The 24,529-nt window shown below is 30.4% G+C and overlaps 2 protein-coding genes across 2 annotated transcripts in view; both read left to right on the top strand.

Moving 5' to 3' along the window:
- LOC111707928 (uncharacterized) overlaps positions 1 to 10,640 on the top strand; it is a 22,659-nt gene extending 12,019 nt beyond the window's left edge. The window contains exons 3-9 of the mRNA XM_023481116.1: positions 3,790 to 3,882; positions 5,430 to 5,580; positions 6,353 to 6,419; positions 7,559 to 7,677; positions 8,621 to 8,672; positions 9,035 to 9,132; positions 10,190 to 10,640. Of these exons, the coding sequence (XP_023336884.1) occupies positions 3,790 to 3,882; positions 5,430 to 5,580; positions 6,353 to 6,419; positions 7,559 to 7,677; positions 8,621 to 8,672; positions 9,035 to 9,132; positions 10,190 to 10,625 (1,016 nt within the window). The 3' untranslated portion in view covers positions 10,626 to 10,640. The remainder of the gene's footprint in view (positions 1 to 3,789; positions 3,883 to 5,429; positions 5,581 to 6,352; positions 6,420 to 7,558; positions 7,678 to 8,620; positions 8,673 to 9,034; positions 9,133 to 10,189) is intronic.
- A 690-nt stretch (positions 10,641 to 11,330) lies between these two features.
- LOC111707925 (uncharacterized) lies at positions 11,331 to 23,227 on the top strand. Its single transcript, XM_023481113.1, has 11 exons — positions 11,331 to 11,344; positions 11,475 to 11,579; positions 12,481 to 12,510; positions 13,839 to 13,883; positions 16,874 to 16,917; positions 17,193 to 17,643; positions 17,748 to 17,831; positions 18,609 to 18,629; positions 19,157 to 19,220; positions 19,870 to 19,922; positions 22,755 to 23,227. Exons 1-11 carry the CDS (start codon positions 11,331 to 11,333, stop codon positions 22,882 to 22,884), a joined length of 1,041 nt encoding a protein of 346 aa, XP_023336881.1. The 3' UTR covers positions 22,885 to 23,227.
- Positions 23,228 to 24,529: the final 1,302 nt, after the last annotated feature.

The raw sequence follows: 24,529 nt of genomic DNA, 5'->3' as shown, positions 1-24,529 counted from the left end.
ATATATCTAACTGTCATATTATAATACTGAATAAAATCGGGTGAAAGCAAATACAGAGCAATTAGGAAACCATGAATTCACTTTTGTTGACGTTTTAACAAATCTTATTCAGAGCATTCCTGAAATATGAGTCCCATATCCTATTGGAAATTATTTCCCAGCTTTACGCCTTAATACGCACAGAATATTGGTTCCTGAGTAGTATACGGTATAGAAATATTGGTTCGTGAGTAGTATACAGTATAGAAATATTGGTTCGTGTGTAGTAAGGTATAGAAATATTGGTTCGTAAGTAGTATACGGCAAGGTTCAAATACAAGGAAAGTTATTTCAGAGGTGTACTGGAGTGTACTGTCTTTGGGCGGAAAAGTAAACACAAGACGGATATAACAGCCTGACAAGGAATCAATTTTCACAAAAATAATCTATGAAATATTCTGGTCATAGGAAACTATTATGTAAATTTTCAAAATTATCAAAATTAAATGCTTTTAAACTTCTCGGATACCAGACGAACACTGATGCATCTATTCTTGTTTAAAAATTCCGCCCAGAGAGAACTGGTTTCAATATGTACGCAGAGTATACGCGATCGCAATTAACTTTCCTTGGTATACGGTATAAAAATATTGGTTCGTGAGTAGTATACGGTATAGTTCCACCTACGTTATACTGATGGGTAACATTTAGAGGTTCGTTTTCAAACAGTCAAGGTTATTGACTGTTATAGAAATCCCACAAGAATGATTTATCACATTCAAAATTGTATTCTCTATCAGTTTACTTTTATTACAATCTGCAAAATTATTAATAATTATAAACCAAAACAATTTTTCAAAACGATTGGTAAACTAGTTTTGAAAAATCGTTTTCTTTAATAACTTTCTCTAAATCTATATATATAAAGTTGTAATCTCTGTTTATCTGTCTGTTTGCTTTAATAATAATAATAATGATAATAATGATAACCTGAATTATAACTTCTTTTCTCTAGCTCGTTTATTCTATATCAAAAACTTTAAAGTTTCCATTAAGTGAATTTTTTTGAGAATTATTACTACAGTGCAAAGATGATAAGTCAGATTAAAATATATACATAAATGCATAACTACACGTTTAACTATGTTATGCAATTCACCCCTCTCTTCAACTTGTTACAATGTCAAACAGACAAAACAGTTATCTTNCCACTCCACTCTGATTTGGGACACCCTGTACTTGTATATATAATTACATATTCTCCTAGTCCCAAGTTGTCCCAACACAATAATTATACTTATTTCTATACTTTCAAGTACTTAAACAGTGAGTGTTAATGCCTGTATTTAACAGGCTTGTCCTTTGCATGCAAATAGGCCTATATACACTACCGTTGCACTATAAACATACAGTGTATATTACATAAAGCATATATTATATGGGCTCCAGTACAAAAGGTAGAATTACAAAAGGTAGAATGACAGAAGGTAGAACGATCATAAGGTAGAACGACATAAGGTAGAACGATCAAAAGGTAGAACAAACAAAAGGTAGAATTAAAAAAGGTAGAACGTTCAAAAGGTAGAATTTTTCAAATTAAATTTTTTTTTACATGTCTAAAAAAAAGTCAAAAAATAATGTTTCTTATTTATTAGGACTAATTTTTATTTTACTAATGTACATGATTTTAATCCATGCCATGCAAAAATTTTGGCAAGCTGTTTCATAAGGTCATGTTTTTAATTCTAGTACGTTTATCTCTCTGTTTTTAATTGCCAGCGCTCTCAGTGCTGTTTGCACCACTGGCTGAATCAAGAAGAGTTCATATTTCTGGTCGTCAATCAATGTTCTTTTCTTCTTTTGATTCACCCCATAGTTGACCAACCTCTCCATGCTGAATTCAACCGAGAAATGCAGTTTTGTGATTTTTTTTTTTAAATTCGCGGATTTTCTAGTAAAAATTAGAAAATTTTCTTCCTTCTCAAAAATAAAAAAATTCTACCTTTTGAACGTTCTACCTTTTGTAATTCTACCTTTTGAACGTTCTACCTTTTGCTTATTCTACCTTTTGATCGTTCTACCTTTTGTCATTCTACCTTTTGTCATTCTACCTTTGTAATTCTACCTTTTGTAATTCTAACTTTTGTACGTGAGCCTATTATACATCGTACAATGTACATTATACATTGTACATCGTATAATGTACATTGTACAATGTACAATGTAAAATATACATCGTACAATGTACATTATACATCGTAAAATGTACATTATACATTGTACAATGTACATTATACATCATACAATGTGAATTATACATCGCACAATGTACATTGTACATTGTAAAATGTACATTATACATCGTACAATGTACATTATACATTGTACAATGTACATTATACATCGTACAATGTACATTATACATCGTACATTGTACATTGTAAAATGTACGTACTAGTACACATAAATATACAATATACAGGGCAAGAAATTTGTACTTAGTTGATATGCCAAGGGAATAAGAATAAATGGAATAGAAATGGCACTGGTCAGGCATGAGAAAGTCACAATGCTTTGCTGTTGGGTTCCTTATTTTTAGCGCATGCGTCCAAAACACTCAGCTATTTAAACCCTACAGTCAAGGATGGTGCAGAACAATGTCGTCAATTATAATTAAGCTTGAATCACGAATAGTTTATTATGAATTGTAATCAAATTATATTCTTTGCATGAAAATTTCGCTTATAGTGTTGACTTGAATATATATATAATATATATATATATTTATACATTGACTTCAAAATGAACTGCAAGGTTGAGTGGAATAATGAAACATATTTGCACACAAAACTATATTTACATGTTAACTATTCAAACTGTGGATCAATTAAGAAATTGGATCTAAATACACAACATTCGCCTACGGTGATTATATTTCAATCAGACTCTTCTGATTCGATGCTTTATGACAACTGAGCTGGGAACTTTAGAATGGTGGATATCGGAATTAAAGCTTAATCCACTCTTTTTCTTAATCTCCAGATTAAATAATCCTTGTTCTCCTCTTGTTATTAATGCAGATTAATGCACCGATCGGAATTAAGTATATCTCCTTCTAAAGTTTTCAGCTCTGGCCTGATCTGGGGTTCAACATGCATCTCCCGGCCGCTAATGAGTCTAAGAAGAAAAATTTAGATACACGACGTTTATTATAAATAAATAAAATAATATTCTCGTGATTTTGTGATCTCGTGGTTTTGCTTGTAAACGTGTTATGTTCACGTTTGAAACATTCAGAGAAATTGATTGTACAGCATTTAAATATTTAAGACAAATTTGATTTAAAAAATATACAGTCCAGCCAAAAATTACAATTAAACAAGGCAAAAATACACAAGAAGGTGCGTATATAGAGGTGGGGCGCTATGGGGGCCTAGTCCCCTGGAACAGTTTGTCCCATAAGAAAAATTTCTTTAAACTCCCCTGACACGGGCAGCCGTATTACATTTGAATTTCCGAGCCGGATCAACCAATTTCCAGTCCCAGTTTGTACTGCACCTAGCTCTATGGACATATGCTTCATATAGGTTGAATTTACTCTTACTAAAGGGGCAGAGGTGCGTGCTGAGGATAGATATTTTAAAAGTGTGAATTTTCAAAATGATGGTAGTGAATTTTTCTGCGACATTTTCAAGATCTGTAGTCAAAACCTGCTCTTGGAGACCCAAGTCAGGTGTTCGACACAAATTGGTCAAACCATTTAGAGGTTAAATGAAGAAAAAAAATAATATTATTTTATCTTGAATTTAGTTGTGAAGAGTGGTAATCCCCCCCTAATCTCCTCATACACTCCATACACCATCAAATCAAATCAAAATCTAGATACATACAATTACAAATCAGGTAAAACACTTTCATTTACACAAACTAATAAAAATGTCAATATTTATTAATATTAAAGAAAAAGTTAAAAGATATATTAAGTTTAAATTTTGAATTTGGTTTAATATTAGTAGGGTTGAAGAGTAGGGTTGAAGAGTAGGGTTGAAGAGTAGGGTTGAAGAGTAGGGTTGATGAGTAGGGTTGATGAGTAGGGTTGAGGAGTATGGTTTTGAGGTGTATGGTCAAGAATTTAGGGTTGAGGAGTAGGGTTGAAGAGTAGGGTTGAATGAAGAGAAGGATGGTTGTATATACTAGGAGAGGGAGCAGGGTACTGGATACAGGACAGGTTAAGATGAGAAACAAGGATCAAGATTATTATCAAGTGAGTTCTTATTTTTAAAGTGTCTGACAACAAAATCTTATTTAAGGTTTATCTTTAAAGGAAAACAAAATCTTTTTATCAGGTTTATCTTAATATTTAAAGATATTGTGCAAAAAGTTCGGATCACTCTTCAGATTAATTTTAATCAAGAATAGGAAGTTAATAGTAAACAAATTCAATTTCCAATGGAAAAAAGGCGGGAAACAAAAGCAGGAAAAAAACAAACTAATTCATCAAAATAATCAGGAAGGATATTGCCCACCGTAATAGAGGCCCAATTTGTACCTAAATTTAGGAAAACGTATTTTTCCAAAACAAAAACGAGAAAATGCGAGAAAAGTGTTGTTGTATTTTTTATTTGAATAAATACTTTAACTAAAAGTATGTAGCTGATAGGACTCAGTCCCTGTGCACACAATCCGCTCGCGCAGTGCATCCTAATCAACATTGTTACGTTCGGCAGCTCCCCGCTTATCATGGCCCACCAAAATTCAAAATTTCAAAATCTTCAGCTACTAAAAATTCTTTCCATCTCTTTTATAAATTTCCTAAAAGATCATCTTAGGTTTTAATGAGTCTAGTACTTCAATTGTTTTAAATTAAATTTATTGATAAAAATTGATGACCAATTGTTCGTCCATTAACCCTTAATTGCAGTTTATCCTGTGTATTGAATAAAATTTTAAAAGTTTGAAGATGGTCGGAGTGGTTGTGACGGAGTCCCCTTAATATATTTGTTGACTTTAAAAGTCAATATGATAAAATAAAAGAGATCTAACGGTATTTCTAATCTTTATTTATAAAAACAAAAGGTTATGAAATATTTTCCCAAGTGGGGCTTAAATTGATTGGTTTAGAAATTAATAAAGAAACTATAGACTAAAATTTGGTTTAAGATCTTTTAAATAACCTGTTTTTTCCAAAGATTATTTTACATAATAAAATTTTAAATAATTTTTATTTTTTACTTTTGATATTGAATTAACAAAAAAAAAGTTTCCTTCAATTCCATTCATTCATTCATTTATATAAAGTAGTAATCTCAGTTTGTCTCATCATAAATCAAGAACCCTTAAACCGATTTGTATTAAATTTGTATTGGGGAACTCGATAAAACCACAGGAATATTATGTTAAGATAAAGCTATTGTGACCTGAAAATACTTTAAGATTTTTATTATGTTCAGGTGGAAACGGAAAATATGATAATGTAGAAGAGCTAGGTCCAGATTTCTCTAAACTATCCAAGGAACTGAACAGGGTTGTTCTTAAGATACAACACCAAGCTGAGGTGTCTCCAGACTGCCCGATGCACAACCATGATACTTCAGACTCAAGGAAAACCATCTTAGAGACATGATTATATTTAAAGATTATAATAACAGCCAGGAGTAGGGCTAGGGAGTAAGGTTGGGGAGTAGGGTTGAGGAGTAGGGTTGGGGAGTAGGGTTGAGGAGAAGGGTTGAGGAGTAGGGTTAAGGATTAGGGTTTGAGGAGTAGGATTGAGGAGTAGATTTGAGGAGTAGGCTTGAGGAGTAGGGTAGAAGAGTTTGGTAGAGGATTAGGATTAATGAGTAGGATTAAGAAGTAGGGTTGAGGAGAAGGGTTGAGGAGTAGAGCTTGGGAGTAGGATTGAGGAGTAGGTTTGAGGAGTAGATTTGAGGAGTAGGCTTGAGGAGCAGGGTAGAAGAGTTTGGTAGAGGATTAGGATTAATGAGTAAGATTAAGAAGTAGGGTTGAGGAGAAGGGTTGAGGAGTAGAGCTTAGGAGTAGGGTTGAGGAGTAGGTTTGAGGAGTAGATTTGAGGAGTAGGCTTGAGGAGCAGGGTAGAAGAGTTTGGTAGAGGATTAGGATTAATGAGTAGGATTAAGAAGTAGGGTTGTCGAGCAGGGTTGAGGAGTAGAGCTGAGGAGTAGGGTTGAGTAGTAGGGTTGAAGAGTAGGGTTGAAGAGTAGGGTTGAAGAGTAGGGTTGAAGAGTAGGGTTGATGAGTAGGGTTGATGAGTAGGGTTGAGGAGTATGGTTTTGAGGTGTATGGTCAAGAATTTAGGGTTGAGGAGTAGGGTTGAAGAGTAGGGTTGAATGAAGAGAAGGATGGTTGTATATACTAGGAGAGGGAGCAGGGTACTGGATACAGGACAGGTTAAGATGAGAAACAAGGATCAAGATTATTATCAAGTGAGTTCTTATTTTTAAAGTGTCTGACAACAAAATCTTATTTAAGGTTTATCTTTAAAGGAAAACAAAATCTTTTTATCAGGTTTATCTTAATATTTAAAGATATTGTGCAAAAAGTTCGGATCACTCTTCAGATTAATTTTAATCAAGAATAGGAAGTTAATAGTAAACAAATTCAATTTCCAATGGAAAAAAGGCGGGAAACAAAAGCAGGAAAAAAACAAACTAATTCATCAAAATAATCAGGAAGGATATTGCCCACCGTAATAGAGGCCCAATTTGTACCTAAATTTAGGAAAACGTATTTTTCCAAAACAAAAACGAGAAAATGCGAGAAAAGTGTTGTTGTATTTTTTATTTGAATAAATACTTTAACTAAAAGTATGTAGCTGATAGGACTCAGTCCCTGTGCACACAATCCGCTCGCGCAGTGCATCCTAATCAACATTGTTACGTTCGGCAGCTCCCCGCTTATCATGGCCCACCAAAATTCAAAATTTCAAAATCTTCAGCTACTAAAAATTCTTTCCATCTCTTTTATAAATTTCCTAAAAGATCATCTTAGGTTTTAATGAGTCTAGTACTTCAATTGTTTTAAATTAAATTTATTGATAAAAATTGATGACCAATTGTTCGTCCATTAACCCTTAATTGCAGTTTATCCTGTGTATTGAATAAAATTTTAAAAGTTTGAAGATGGTCGGAGTGGTTGTGACGGAGTCCCCTTAATATATTAGTTTAAACTTCATTTCAAATATTTAAAATAATAGAATAAAATATTTAATTTTAAAAGTGCTTCCTCTAAAATACATTTCTAGAGTTAATCACTAATCTCAAGAAAATAGCTGAAAAATAAAGGCGTAAATCCCCTTTGAAAATTTGCGCCATTGAGGGGAAATGTTCCCATTTCACTTTACAGAAATCCACACTTTCTAAAGGTGTAATCGCACCGTTCAAAGTTGGAGGCCAGTATAAATTACGTTAATAGTAAGAATTGGTTTAACTGATAATTATAATAATAATAATAATAATGATTATGATGATAAAATCAAAAGAAAATAATTTTAATGGTATGAATTACAAATAAAGATAATTATTTTAAACATTTTTTTATTTATCTATTTCATTTCTCTTATCAGGAACATCGCCAGAGTTTAAGTGTAGGGGATCGATTAAACTCAGGGTCAGGATCAGGATCAGGTTTAGGATCAGGATCAGGATCAAGAATGGGATCAAGAGAAACTCTTTTATCAAACAGGTGACAGTTTTATGACAATATTGAGCTTATTGGGAAAGGAATTGAGTCCTTGCCACAAACTCTTATTTTCTAATCCCTAAATTTTTACAATTTGATTTCCTAAACCTTGGATATTTCAAACAAAAAATTCTGGTAAATCAAGTATTGGTAGTTTAAAATATCAAACATTTACACAATCAGGTTGTAACAATTCAGGGATTAGAAAATATATATGTTTGTTGCAAAAGCTCAAGATAAGCAAATAGATTATCAAGTACAATCGGTGGCAACAGAGAAATGGACCAATTATACACGACATCACAAGTGTCAAATATAACATGGAAAAGGAAACTTTCTCACATTAGTTGACATGTTTTCCAAGATTAAATAAAGAAATTTAAAAGCAGAAAATAAAGAACACATAAAATTGCACTTATTTTACTGTAAGATAGGCACTTTATTCTAAAATGATCACTTTTATCGATAATTTGGTAGGACACAAAATCCAAGTTGACACTTGTGACGTAAGAGTACAGCTGTACTGAGAGTGTACAAATTCTACGTTGCCATCTTTTGTACTTAAAAATCTATTTGAACAAAAGTATTGATGTACTATTGCCACGGTCCCGGAAATAATTGTCATTAGTTTTTAAAGTCTGATTCTTTAAAGTTATTCCAAAGTAATTTTAACCGCGAAAACATTTGTGTTTTTTTTTTGTGGAATAACTTGTAAACTATAAAATACTGTCTATTTCTGTAAAAATGAATTGCGGATTTATAAAGCAAAGTGAATACAGGAAATTTTGAGAGCTTTTCATCATTTCAAAGCAGAAAAATGACGACATTTTTCTCATTATTGATCAGAATAGTGAATTGTAAATAGATTATGCAACGTTTTAAAAATAGGGTCACATTAAACTAAGTGTCAGTGAACAGTCTCTTTAACTTTAATTTTTTTTTTCAGAGGTTCGATGCATGAATCCCAGTATCAGAGTCTTCCTAGAGCACTGAATAAGGAAAACAACCAATAAATTCATTAAATGAGTAAAATCGGTTTTTTTTTTCGATAAAAAAACAATTCATTTAGAAGAAGAATTAATTTGATTACACAATAGTTTTAGAACTAAACAACCAACTGAATTAAATCTATTATATATATATATATATATATAGGATTAATAAATAGAAAAAAGACAAAAAACTCAATCCAAGTAAAAGATAGAGACGGGATTTACAATTTGACAATTGGTTTTATAAGGCCGCTTTTTATTTCACGCTATTTTTCCAAAAATGTTTTTAAAAAAATGACAATTTCTTGTTTTCGTTTTTATAACCTTTGTGAAATTTTAGTTTTGAAAAACATTTGGTTTGGTTTAAGGATCCTAGCTCTAAACTGGACCGGAGACAATCCTTCCAAGATTATAAAACCTTCAGAGATAAATTCGTCGGCAAAGTCGAATTCAAGGATACTTTAAGGTAGGAAAAAATAATAAAGTTTTATCAAGAAAAGAATGAAAATTTTAAATATGAAAATAACAACTAAGCAATCTTATAAAAGCAAATAGTTTTAAAGCAGCTTGAACATCTACTTTTAGTGTGTGTACACTGCACAAATACTGTGTTTTATGTTTATATAGAACAATTTAAAATCTTCCTATCCTCTTCCATATTTTTATTGACCCCGTTGTAGCTAACTGATGTTGATAAAGGATAAATATAGGAAGAATCGACATACTTATACTTTCTGATATTAGTATGTCGACATACTTCATGATATCAACATGTCGACGTACTTTCTGATTTCAATAAGTCGACATACTTTCTGATATGAATATGTCGACATACTTCCTAATATTAATATGTCGACATACTTTATTATATTAATATATTAACATACTTTATGATATTAAAATGTCGACTTACTTTATGCCATTTATAGGTCGACATTCTACATGAAATTAATATGTCAATATACTACATGATAGTAATATGTCAACATACTTCCTGATATTAATATGTTTACATACTTCATGATATTAATATGTTTACATACTTCATGATATTAATATGTTTACATACTTCCTGATATTAATATGTTTACATACTTCCTGATATTAATATGTTTACATACTTCATGATATTAATATGTTTACATACTTCATGATTTTAACATGTCTACATACTTCATGATATTAATATGTCTACATACTTTATGATGTTAACATGTCTACATACTTAATGATATCAATATGTCTACATACTTCATGATGTTAACTTGTGGACATACTTTATGATATTAATTTGTCGACATACTTTATGATATGTTAACATATGTTAACATACTTCATGATATCAATGTGTCGGTAACAGTCGACATAATTCATTATATTATTATGTCCATTTACTCCATGATCATAATTAGTCAACATAGTTCATGATATTTTTCTATCGACAATCGACACATAACCTGATAATTTTTTGTTGTCAAAATGTCGAGATAATGTTTATGTTTTCTTGAACTAAGTTTTCTAAGGAGAACTGAAGAGCCTAAACGCCCGGAGAGAGATCGAACCCGTCGAGGCCGTCATTACAGTGAGGCTGGATATCTGGTCTCTGACCGAGGTCGAGGGCGGGACCATGTTTCCAGGGAGGCTCGGGACGGGGGCGGATACCTCATCGAATCAGATTTCGATTTCCGAAGTCCGCCATCAACCAGAGATAATTCAAGAGATCGGAAACCTCGGCTGGATCTTGAGGATTCGATTCGCCGGCCGAATCGTCGACCTCAAGATCATAATCATGTGACACGGAGGACAGAGGAGGTGTATGCATATCCGCGTAGAGGACAGGAGGATGTTTACGCTTCCCCACGTAGAAAGGAATTGAGGATTGCTGTGGGAGAAACTTCGAAAAGATTGAGTTCAGATCTAAGAGGATACGCCAGGTGGAAATGGGGGGATTTTGGATGAATGAATTGCGCCAGGAAAACTGTGAACTGATTTTCGTCTTTTTTCATGACAATATCCGAGCTGGGCCAACCTTTGCTGTCCTAGTTTGGACTGTACCGCCAATTTACAATTACTAAAGCGCAGACCTGTGGGAGAGAAATCAATCGCAAATTACAAAATATTAAGCGACATATTTATATAAGAGAGAGAAGGACGAAACCGATCATTTCACAGTTCTCTGGTTAACTATTATTATTATTATTATTATTACTATTATTATTATTATTATTATTATTATTATTATTATTATTATTATTATTATTATTATTATTATAAGGTGACTTATAAAAATAAAGGGTTCGGCCCTTTTAGAACAAAGTAAAGTGAAATAAAACAAAAAAATAATTGAAACTGAACCCTGGTCACAAATAATAATTTGAAACACCTTTATCTTATACAATCTAAGGCCGAATTTAAAGAATTTGATCCGCGGCTTAAATTTAAGCCGCGGCTCAAATATGTTTGTTTTAACTTAAAATCGTATTCAATGCTTCAAGGTTTAAGCCGGCGGCGCTCAATTGAAATTGGTTTTTGGCGGATTTAAGACGCGGCTCATATTCATTAAATTTGGGCACTGATGTTGTGGAGTTTTCATGATTTCAAACTATTGATTTTGTTAGATCAAATAGTTTCAGTTTGAAATAAAAAAGGTTTACAGTTACGCCAATGAAGAAGATTTGGTAAACTCAAGTTTTGTTGCAAGTGTTTAGATTCTTTTTACTTTTTGTTAAAAACAATTATATTATATTATTTTTTATTATAATTTTATTATTATTATTTTATATTATTCGTTTTTTCTTTTTCATTTAGCCCGCGAAGAGTTGAATTTGCTGGCGAGAGTTTTAGCTTCAAGAGTTCTGAAACTAGTAGACCAGCAAGTAGGGCAGAGTCACCTCTTCCAAAGAGTATCCTAAGGTACACAAAACTCTTACATTGTGTTTTAAATTCATATTTTAGAAAAGGTAATCTTCTTTTTTGAAACCAAAAGAAAATTGAATCTAAGTTTCAATCATATATATTTATTATCTATTGATATATGCTGAATAAAAATGTCAAATGAAATTATAAAAAAATCATTTTCGATAATTTTAAACAAAGAAGACGACATATTTTGTCAAAATTTTTAATTACCCACAAAAGATATATACTTAGAGGCGATTGTATGAAATTTATTCAGTATTTTTTCTAAAAGGAACTGAGTTTTTGCCACAAACCTAAATTTTCTAATCACTTTATCTTTGCATCCTGATAGAGTAAACCTTAGATATTTCAAACATATGTTATTTAACCTTACAGAAATCATAGTTTTAAATATGTAAGGTTTACGACGTTGGGTTCCAAATATATATCAGAGTTTGTGGCTGAGACTCAATTCCATGGTTTAAAATCGAAGTCAGAAACCAAAACTTAACCTTAAAATTGCTGTATCTATCGAGTTTATTAAAGTCTCATCCTTTTTGGATAACCCTGTTTGTTTTTGAAAAATATACTATACTATTCTTACTACATATATAATTGAAGTTTATAGAGTTTAACTCGATATCATCTTTATTTAATTCAATACTAATTGAATGATTACTATGTAAACTATTTTATAATTTCCCCATTAAATAAATAGTAGACGAAAATTTAATAAAATCGAATTCGTGAGCATACTCTTTAAAGGACACAGCGTAATTTCAAGTAATCCTTCATGAAAAGATGTAATGCCCGATTCACAACGGTACCCTTCAAATGATAAATTTCAATTATTGCAAGGAGGGTGACTTGAAATATCTTTTTTAGTCCCGTTAAATTAATAATTTTTATATTTCAGGCATACTAACTCTGAACCCACCAGTCAAAGGAAAGATAACAATTTTAATTGAATGATTTGAATTTTATTCTCTCCTCTACTTTGTTGAAATATTAAAGATAATATTTTCTCAAATCTTGAAAATTTCCTTGTCTTTCAAGTTTTCAACAGGAGCCAGACTAGCACCTAGCAATCCAATCATCATTTACAACAAAAATTATTCCTCTTCACACTGTGTACTCAACATAAACAAGAAATTTATATAATATGGGGATATCATTTCAACTTTAACCCTATCACGCTGGGGTGGGGGGGGGTTCCAATCACCCTTTTTTTCAATATCTTAAACGGTTGACATTAGAATAATAAAACTTCTTTACTTTTTCAACATCATAGTTGTAAACAAATTTTGCTAAACATTTTTGTTTATGAATTGGGTAGGGTGGAGGATAGTCAAACGGCGGGTAGGTGTTTAAAAAAAATCAGAAATGGTTAATACCTTTTTTAATAATAAAGCTACAGTGCTAAAATTTAAAATTGAAAAGCCCTTGAAAAATGGATGTAATAACATGTGTCACATGTTAATATTTGTCAAAAGTAAAAAGATTTATTTTGAACATTTTTCCGACGTACTTTTTGAACTTTTTAAAAATCCTACCTTGCGCCCTAACCATAAGATAGAGATCTATTTTTTTAATGAGTAGGCCTTGAAAATTTGGACTAGGGACTTGTATCACACTCCCCTATCTCTACTCTTAGGGCAAAATCATAATGGGGGGGGGGGGGGAGGGGAAACCCCCATCTGTATTAAACAAATATAGCCCTATCGGGATAGGGTTAAGCGTTTATAACACAAAAAGTTTTTTAAGGCCCTTGCATTGTTATGAAATAAAAAAAATAGATACAGTAAGAACCAGAAAGCCCTAAAATAGGAAGACGACTTTATAGCAATACTACAGTGTATTTGATGTTGTTACATAGCAAATAGTTTGTAATTCACTAAATCAGTGAACTGGATCTGTTTACACTGCTTAATTGCGGCTGTGTCCCATGCTTATTGGACTATTTAAAGTCATGCAAAAGTCGTCTTCCTTTTTCAGAGTTTTCTGGTTGTCATTGTATAGCCAAACAAATTTGCTCAATGCATAAGTAAAATGAAAACTAGATGAGTAACAATTCTTCCTTTTCATAGTTTTTAGCGAGATATAAAATGGAAATATAAGATTTCTTTTTGCTTCCAAAACAAATAAATTATTTCTACATTATAAATATACATTACTGCAAGTTAGTTAAAAGAGAAGTAAAAAATAATTCTCCTGTTGCACAGAAAGACAAAAAAACAAAAAAAAAAACAATTAAAATATTAAAAATAAAAGTAGAAGCAGCAGTCATCCAGCAACGAGATCAAATACTGCAGAACTTAGGTAAAATATATATTTATATTTTCGAATAACAAGAAAGAACTGAACTCCCCTATCTACCCTTTATATACTTTCTTCTTTTTCTTTCATTTCTTATTTATGATTGAATATATATATGATAAAATATTTTTAAAACCCTCGCTTATTTGTTGAAACATTTTCATACTTATTTCTACACATTTTATTAGATTATATCTAAGTTATATGATATTCTAGTCTAATGTTATTCTATCAATGTTGTATAATATCCTATCAAAGTTATAACTTAGATGACATTCGATCAAAGTTAAATGATATTTTATCAAAGTAATATGATATTGCAAAGTAATATGATATTGCAAAGTAATATGATATTGCAAAGTTAAATGATATTTTATCAAAGTAATATGTTATTGCAAAGTAATATGATATTGCAAAGTAATATGATATTGCAAAGTAATATGATATTTTATCAAAGTAATATGATATTTTATCAAGGTAATATGATATTTTATCAAAGTAATATGATATTTTATCAAAGTTATATGATATTTTATCAAAGTTATATGATATTTTATCAAAGTTATATGATATTTTATCAAAGTAATATGATATTTTATCAAAGTAATATGATATTTTATCAAAGTAATATGATATTTTATCAAAGTAATATGATATTTTATCAAAGTTATATGATATTTTATCAAAGTTATATGATATTTTATCAAAGTTATATGATATTTTATCAAAGTAATATGATATTTTATCAAAGTAATATGATATTTTATCAAAGTAATATGATATTTTATCAAAGTAATATGATATTTTATCAAAGTTATATGATATTTTATCAAAGTTATATGATATTTTATCAAAGTTATATGATATTTTATCAAAGTTATATGATATTTTATCAAAGTAATATGATATTTTATCAAAGTAATATGATATTTTATCAAAGTTTTACGATATCCATCAGAATCTATTAAATCGGTACTTCTGATCCAATCAGAGGAGAAAAGTAGGAAAAATAAAAATATCTAATTAAAAGGAAAGACCAAGAAGGTATTTAAATAGTTGAACTTTAAACTCTGTGATATGTTTTTGATATGTCGACCTGGATTTGGTAATTTTTTTCAATTGCAGATTACAAAGCACAGCTCCAGCTTGAAATATAAAAAGAGTTTTCTTCTTAAAATATTTTTGTAGAGAAAAGAAAATACTGTTTAATAAAACATGGAAATACAAAATATTTTATTTCTTCATCTTTAACGAATGGAAAAATGGCGTAAAAACAGATTATTATAAATTATTTATCATTATTCTGAAAAAATATATTTTGACATTCAAAACACCTAAAAATATTCCTTTTAAATATCTTTTATACTATATTTTCTTCATCATAAGGAAAGTTTAAAGTTATAAAAAAATTCCTTTAATAGTGCTTTGAGTGTAATTTTAAAGGGACTGAAAAATGAAAGAGGGTATATGCTGGAAGCTCTTGATCGCGACCCATGAAAGTTATATATGATTCACCTGTCTCAAGAAATTGATAAAAAAAACTGCGTCAAATTTATACGAAAATTTATATATAAAATTTTGTATAGAAATAGTAGGTTTAAACAGATCAAATTCAGCAAATATGCAACCAATCTTAAAACGAAGATATTCCAAAGAACCCCAATTGCAATTGGCTCCACTTTTAATTTCATAATTTTTTTTTAAATTTTAAATAGATATAATTGATAATATTTTTTTAAGTCTTTATTACGTCACCAGAACTCGACCAATGGCAGTGTGCAGTATACTGGTGATATTCTAGACATTCTAGAGTTACATACAGTTTATTCTAGAAACCCTAGAGTAATCTAGAATTTTTACACACTGCTCATTATGCATGTATATCTTCTCTAGATAGTTGCACTGTTGCACTCGTCAAACAACTTATGTTTTTAGCTTTGAAAAGCTTGTTTCAGGTTAAAGGGAATTTCTTCTTCTGGTATAATTTCAGGAATGAACAGAACTATGTTTATTTAACAAGTTTTTAAACGATGATTGAGGAATTCAAGTTCAGTACTAAACATAACGTTGGTAATGAAACCTTTAAAAACATTTCTTCTTGGTATTTCAAGGTTATTCTACACTTAAATACCCAGAATACTGCACTAACAATATTATCTGTTTAAACCTACTGTTTCTATACAAAATTGTATACAGGGTGTCTCAAAAAAACTGTGCAGTAGGGGTATTAGTAACTGAGGAAATAATTTTCGTTTAATTTTTACGATCAAGGTGTCATTCGAAAACTCTATATTTCAGTTATTTCATGCTGTGAAATCTTTCTTTCTAGGCCTCATACTTTTTATGTTACAACCAATTATTTGAGCGTAAGTCGAAAATCGCTTTCCCGGATTTTTCAATTTTTCGATTTTTCACGTCTCATTTTCATTCGTTCATAAAGTATGAAAAAAATTTAAAGATTTTAATATATATATATATATAATATATATATGCATTTTTGCATTAGTTTGACACAGTTTTATATCAATTTCTCACGATAGGAACATCAGATATAACTTTCATTGGTCGGGATAAAGAGCTAAAGTGATTCCTATACCACCTTTCATTTTTCCTCAACAGTCCCTTTAAGTGACCCTCCAGGCAAACACGGCAATGTTCGATTCAATATCCTTAAAACCTTTATCTTAATAAGCATATGAAAGATATTACTGTTTTTCTAGGCTTAAACGTATTTAATTCCCATAATTCCTACATGATTTCCTGCAATAGAAATGCTCATGTCACTTTTGTAGAGAAATCTCAATTGAAAACTTAATTATAAACATTGTATATATCTTATTTATAATTGATCATACAAAGCTTTCAAGGGTATCCTTGTAAATCGGAAACTGCCATCTTTGCATGGAGAGTCACTTTTAATTGCGCTTACAGTCCCTTTAACCTGTGGTATATTGTAGAATAATTTAGAAAACATTAACCTAATTTTTGTTTAGTTTGAGTCCAGCCAGTCGTCCCACTACCCTCATTATTCCAACAGGATATTAATATATTTAACTTATAGTAAAACAAAAACAACAAATAATGATTTATTTATAAAATTTGCTCTGATGTTGAAACATCGATTTGTTTAAATTATTATTATTCCTCGGGAGCCCGAAGAACAATTTTTCATTCTGCCTAAAACATGAAAACTAAATATTTCCCCCGAAATGATTTATTACCCATTCTTTACACTTTTTCGGCCTGTTTTCTGCCCTAATACTTGAGCGCTGAATCATCAGAACCAAAATGTAAATAATAATATTTATAAAGACGGATCCGGATCCTTCTCCTCAAAACACTTTAATCAGATCAACATTCATCATAGAACACCGGAGAACAAGGAGTCGAACCCGGAACCTGGCCAAGTAGAAGAACCTCGGGATAGAAGCCAATCCAACTCTGAGGCTGAAAATTGTAAATTTAGTATTAATGTCGGAAGTAAACAGATCAATGTTGGAAGTAAACAAAATGAGGAGACTTCTTCGACAAAACAAAGTCAGCCGGTTAAAATTTCGTTGCTCGACAATCAAGATGTCGACAGCGACGAGACTTTGACTGAAGAGGGACCGAAGGAAAGGAGGCAGCGACAGGAAAATGAGAGAGAAGAAGACGACCATGAATACCTGGGGAAAAAGAAGCGGCAGGTTCCCCCACCCCTAGCAGATTGGAATAGATCACAAAGTTTTCCCCCAGGAAATGGGGAACTGCAAAAACAATCCAGGGACAATTTATTTCAATCAAATTTTAAGTTTCTTACCAAATTTTCACTTCTCTCAAACTTTTTTGTGGATTTTCACTTGATTGATTGATTGATACCGGATTTAGGAAGACGAGTGACCCGGTAGCATTATCAAATGTTTCCCTGGATACTGAGATATCAGAGTTTTATTCAGATATGGATCTGCTAAGGAAACTAGCATTTGACTTGATAAAAACATTCTTTAGTAAAGAACTTTATCATTGTATTATTCAAATTTAGACTAAAGGGAAAGGCCAAATAAATTTGAAATTACTAGTAAGACTTTGTTACCCCATACCTTTCTTTTTTTTATTTTACGCAGAAGTATAATGGGAAATCAAATGTATTTGTTTTGTATAAAAATTAAAACATTTTTTGGATCCTTTTGATAGTCTTTAAAAATAGGAGCTATAATTGAAAGCATGTAATTTACATTATTTGGCTTGGTGCAAAGAGTGCGCTTTCTTAGAGATATTTCTGATTAAAATTAAAAGTTTATTCTCATTTTTTACATTCTATTGTTCTTCTTATAGTGCATACTCATCATTCGTTATATATTCTTTTTCAGAAGTCTAGTACTTTCCTATTTTTATTCTTTTTATAGCAGTTTTAAAATATTTCTATTTCCATTCTTTCATTGCATTTAATATTTTCTCATCAAATTGATTTTCATATCGTCTTTATATGTGAATTTCATCCTTATTTTATGTTATTTTCTATTTTACTTAAATCATTCATTATTTCGTTAATTTTTCCGTAAATCATAATTTGTAATTACGTTAATTTTTAGTAGATAAAATGTTTTATTTTACATTTTATTTTACACAAATTTAGATTTTATTGATTTTATTTAGATTTATAGCACATTTTTTTGCATTTCATTTTCTTTACATTTTTCAAAATGATTTTTGATTTTCTTTTTTTGGATTAAAATGCTTGTTTTTAAGGTCTCAAAATATGTTACTCAGGAACAACAATTATTATTACAAATAAACTTTAACAACAAATAATTCACTAAAAATTGTATATTAATAACTTTAGAAAAATGATTCCAAATTTGTCTCTGTAGCTATCTTTCTAAAGATGATTTGATTTAAGCACTAATTTTAGCTGTTGGCAGGAAGACCTGAATTCAAAATTAACATTGATATTTTTAACTAGCTCAAGTGCCCGGCGTTGCCAGTGGAAGAAAAAAAATATGATTTTGAAAAAAAATTTGATTTTTGAGAAAAATAATTTCTATTTTTAAGCCTGTTACCCCCGGGGTACTCAAGGGTTCTTTCAAACAATTTTTAGCCAATTCGGTCCAGCCATTTGGCAATCTATCGCTAACATATATACAAATATACTAACAAATATATATTTTTGAGTGAACAGCTTTATTATATGGACTAAAAAACATATTTTAATAAGTGTTGATATTGTTTATCTAAAAAAAAACTATTTGAGTTTTTTTATTATTCGAATATTTTTGTAAAAAACTGGTTGTTTCTAGGACTAGGGTAGGAGATCTGGAAAAGCAAGTTGGGGATAATGTTGATGAAATTAAATGCCTTAAGGAAAGTCTTTAAACTTCTTTAACAACAGCAAAATTTACATTTTAAAAACAGCATAAATTACATCTTTAGAAACAGCATAAATTACATTTTAAAAACAGCATAAATTACATTTTAAAAACAGCATAAATTACGTCTTTAGAAACAGCATAAATTACATCTTTTAAAACAGCATAAATTACATCTTTTAAAACAGCATAAATTACATCTTGTGTTTTTGAAGAAAAAAATGAAGAACTAACAAAAGTGTATCAAATATTTAAACCGTGCAATTTAATTTTTAAAATTTCATATTTTTTTTTATAAAAATATTAACAGATTGACCAAAGTTTTTTTTTTTTATTTTTTGATAAAAATCCAAATTGACATGGCCTGGCCTTACGTCTGCCATGATGAGTTTGTAAACTAACAAAAAATAATTAAAACTTGACTCGCACTTGAATTCTATCATCCTTAACCTAATCATTCAACTCTTTTGGATTAACTTTTAAGATTTCTAACCTTGACATATTCATAAAAAGTTTGAAATATTAAAAAGTCCTTTTTTAGATTACAAGGTTAAGAAAACCAGAGTTTGGGGCATACGTTCAATTTCTTAAAGACAATTTACAAATATTTTAGTTTAGCATATTTTGATTTTTGAATTTTTTAGGGGACATTAGCAGAGTGTCTGAGACGGATAGATATTGTAGAAACTCACACCAGGTATTATAACCTTTATTAATGTTAAAGAGGGTGTTCGTACGTCATAACAAGTATTTAGAATATTTTTCCATTGTTTGCAAAACAATAGCTTTTTACAGAACTGAACGATAATGTTAGGGTTAAATCGGGATCTCAAACATTCTCTTCGTTATTTCTAACAATACGTTTGTTATTTCAATCAAAATGTTCATTATTTCGAACAAAATGTTTGTATTTCTAACAAAATGTTCCTTATCTCGAACAAAATGTTCAATATTTCAAACAAAATGTTCGTTGTTTTGAACAAAATATTTGCTCTTTCGAACAAAATAATCGTTATTTCGAACAAAATGTTCGTTATTGCGCACACAATGCTCGTTATTTCGATCAAAATGTTCATTATTTTGAACTTAATGTTCGTTATTTCGAACTAAATGTTCGTTATTTCGAACAAAATGTTCGTTATTTCGAACAAAATGTTCGTTATTTTTAACAACTAATGTTTGCTATTCCAAACAAAATTTTCATTATGTCGAAAAAAATGTTCGTTATTTTGAACAAATTTTTTTTTATTTCGTACAAAATGTTTATTATTTCGAACAAAATGACTATTCAAAAATTATCTACTAATTTCTTTTTTGAAGGGTTACAATCTGGGTTGTTATAAAATTTCAAGTAGTTTCTCAGTCTAAAGCTACATTAAAGTGACTGTAAGTGTACTATCAAGTGACCCTCCATGCAAAGATGACAATGTCCGATTTACAACAGTACCCTTGCACCATAATCTGATAAAATGATAAAGTTTTTACTCGAAAAGAGAAACCTCAAATGCATATAAATATTTTGAAAAAAAACATTGATATCTAATTCATGCTTGATATGACAAAGCTTTCATGGGTACCGTCGTGAATCTGACACTGTCGACACCTTTGCATGGAGGGTCACTTGAAATTACGTTTACAGTCCCTTTAAGACATGTTTATCTTGCATATAAGTATCTGTCATTTCATTCAGTCTAATGTCACTAAACGTAAAAACAATATTGGAATTCTATGCACGGCCAACTAAACCAGCGCTCAGAATTGTTAAACAAATACACTTCAGAACAGTTCAATTAGCAATATTTGTACCATGGTTGTGTAGAAAGGTTTATAGATACTTTGTATCGGGGCGTAAAAAATGATTTTATAGAGGGGGGGGGGGGCTAACATTTGAATTTTTTACCCCTGCTCTTAAAATAGGTATACCCCCTCTCATGATGTATATCAAATTATTGGTTTTAATTGGGTTTGATTTAAATTTTCCACTCATTTCTGGCATTAACAAACTTTATCAAATAAAGGCTTCCTTTCCTACCTTTCAGCTTTCACCTTTATATTATTAATTAAAGTCATTAATTTTACATTTACCGAATTTTATTGATCTGTAAAAAACCTGGATTTATTTTAATATTATAATAAATTTACTCTAAGAGGCAGAAGATGCTACTTTTTTAAATCTCCATTTTACTAGTCTTTAGGAAAAGCTACTCTGCAGAACTTTGAGATAGTTTTGTCTTTGTTATTCTAATTTCTAGTTCTGGACAGAACAGACAGACTGATATTTTCGTAAAGTTTTCTTGTCGTCTTGTCCTCTTTCATGTAGAACTACTGAGGGAGTTGAGGCAGATACCAGCTCACAGCGAAATGCCGCGAAAACATCTATCTTCATGAATATAGCCGTCTTTAAATATGTTTTTTAAAAGCTAAGAAAATCCTTCCCTCCCCTTCACCAGCTACTTTGTCTTTCGCCAATATTCATTTACGTCATATGAGGATTTTGACTGTTCATTGCTATAAAGACGACATATAGTACATTGAAGTGCACCCAGAGTATCTAATCTTGATTTGTACAGTACTGTACTGTACTGTACTGTACTGTACTGTACTGTACTGTACTGTACTGTATTGTACTGTACTGTACTGTACTGTACTGTACTGTACTGTACTGTACTGTACTGTACTGTCTTGATTCATATTTGATAGATTTGGATTGTTTTCTGAGTATAAAAAGATCAATCTTCTGGAGTGTATAATTTATAACCTAAGAACACAGATTAACAACTGTAATAGATCTGCATTAATGATAGTTATTTGGAACACATGATGCTGTAAACAATTTATACTCCCTGTTCTACACCTTCACATTATTAGGCCAATAATTAATTACGTAAAGAAAATTTACGCAAAAAAGTGTACTTTAACACGCAGTCCCACCAAACCATGATGATTTCTTAATAAGTAAAAAACAAACTGTCGTTTTCTTGAGAAATAATGCGGCATTCAATTGCAAATCTAATTCTACATGTGTGATTCTTGAAACAATTTACTCATAAAATGTGTCTAAGTATACCTCCACTTTGAAAACGTAGTCTCTTCTGAGCTACAGTTCTAATTAGAAAGACCCAGAATTAATTTGCAATTAATAAGAGACGACTTTACAATATAATTTTACAAATATGATTGATGACACGATAATCACAAATTGCCCTAGAACTGCCATTTTCAAAATGTGGTCTGACTTTTTTGAGCATTTAAAATTGCCAGAGATAAAAAGGTAAAATCGCCAGATAAACTGTCAGTTAATTCCGGGTCCTTCTGATGACCGTATTAGATTTATTTCTTTCGGATTTTGATTTATAACAATAAGCCAAAATAGTCAAACCTCAATATGTATTGTTATTTTTAAGATTCGAAAAAGGTAAAATACATATTAAAAACTGTTTGCTGCCTTTTTTGATGTGAACTTTAAAAACATGCTTTTAAAGAAAGACGTTATCATGTTTCATTTTTAATAATTTTAAATATTTTTCAGGCATTGTCAGTATAATAGTATAGATGGCGATGTAATAGAGAAACGACGACCTGTCTCTTCACCTGGAAACTATTCAGCTGTCGAACAGCGTGCTCCCAGTAGAACCGGTTCTTATGGAACACGGGCTTAATTGTCAACTAGTCAACGCCATTATGGCGCATTAAATGACTGCAATAGTGTTAAAATATCTAAATACTCGTTTTAGAAGATAATTGTACTAAATCTAACCATTTAAAAAATTTAAGCGTCATCAACGCCATTTTAAATCAGCTGCTCCAATGTTTGCAGTCATCTTCGAAATTATGTTTATTTCCTATTGGTCAATATGCCGTCCTAACTTATTGATAACCAAAAATAACCTGATGTGCTGTATATGAATGTAAAACTACCACTTGATTAACATTTAAAAACAAACACGTATATTTTGTCAACGCATTAATTTTAAATAACAAAAATATATTAAATTTGAACCATGCAGTATTTTTATTAAGGAAAGTTTTAATTTTATATCACAAGGTTGGCGATTTATAGTATAGTAATTTAAATTTCTTTCCAAACACGATGTTCATAATCGTTTAAAAAACAAAATTGTTATGAACAGAGATATTGATTCAGAAACCTTCTGAAGGATATTTAAAAGTTTAATTTTTAACAATTTTCTCCGTAACCGTGATTTGAAAATCGAATTTTTATTAAAAAGTAATGCAAATCCTAGGACTGTTTTGTGAAATATAACAGCCCTGGTAAATTAGAAATAGCAAGTTTTTCAAAATTAAACTATTTTAACTTTTCAGCTTAGTTTTTTTGTCATCTTAAACCTGCAACAGGGTGAGATTTAATAAAAAATATTTGACTAAACAAATATGTAGATATTACAAATATTTGATATTTATAAAAACATCGATAAAAACAAAAAGAAATCTCAAAATCTCCAAGTTTTTCCAAATTTCCATATGAAATATGGATACATCGAAGTGTATATCCATACATATAGAAATAAGGATACATCTAAATATATATCCATATATATGAATATCCATTACACAAAAGGGGTGGATTGACACTGTTTTCCCGTTTTCTATGTTAATTGTTTCTCTGTGAACTAATGAATATTAGAACTAGAACAAACAGTTCCCAATTCCATACTTACTAGGCCTGGGCTTCATATTTGTAATTTCCTTTTCTGCTCAAGAAATGACAAATCCTTTTTTTCCTACCTGAAAATTGATTATTTTAAATTGCAGTTCTCTGTAAAAGTGACACTTGTGCTTTAGAAAATAGAAAATGAATTAGAAGAATTAAACATTTTTTATGATTAGAAAACGACGATATCTTTCTCATCGTTACCCGAAAACAGGTTTTAATTGGTAAAATTTTTACATCAAATTAGGGTCATTGAAAATTACTATAAATCTTCTGTAGTGTTAACGTATATTTCTGTTCGAACACTAATTTTAACTTCAAATGAGAAAAAAGTAGTTTCAATCTTTATTATGTAAACAATGGCCAGCTCTATTCCTCACTACTCACTAGTGACCATTTAGAGTTGATTACCACTTAGGGACCATGGCTTAATATATATATATATAGATTCCATTCTGGATGCTTTATGTTTATTTATTCACAAATAAATATAAACTGAAGACTGTAAGTGTAATTTTACAACGTATAGCCTTAATGAATTGAAACCTTTATCTGATAAAAATGTGGAAGATATTGTCGTTTTTATAGGTCTTAAAATGTTTGATTCCTATTTATTTTCTGCAGTAGGAAAC

Source organism: Eurytemora carolleeae, unplaced genomic scaffold (assembly GCF_000591075.1).
Source record: "Eurytemora carolleeae unplaced genomic scaffold, Eaff_2.0 scaffold688, whole genome shotgun sequence".
NCBI classification, from domain to species: domain Eukaryota; kingdom Metazoa; phylum Arthropoda; class Copepoda; order Calanoida; family Temoridae; genus Eurytemora; species Eurytemora carolleeae.
The sequence above is the reverse complement of the archived record's forward strand: the minus strand, read 5'-3'. Positions and strand labels throughout refer to the sequence as shown.

Excerpts from the sequence above, each read along its gene's own strand:
- LOC111707925 (XM_023481113.1), top strand. Across the intron at positions 13,884-16,873 it reads TCAAATACTGCAGAACTTAG|TTTGAGTCCAGCCAGTCGTC; the intron begins GTAAAATATATA and ends ATTTTTGTTTAG. Across the intron at positions 17,832-18,608 it reads TCAGATATGGATCTGCTAAG|GTCTCAAAATATGTTACTCA; the intron begins GAAACTAGCATT and ends CTTGTTTTTAAG.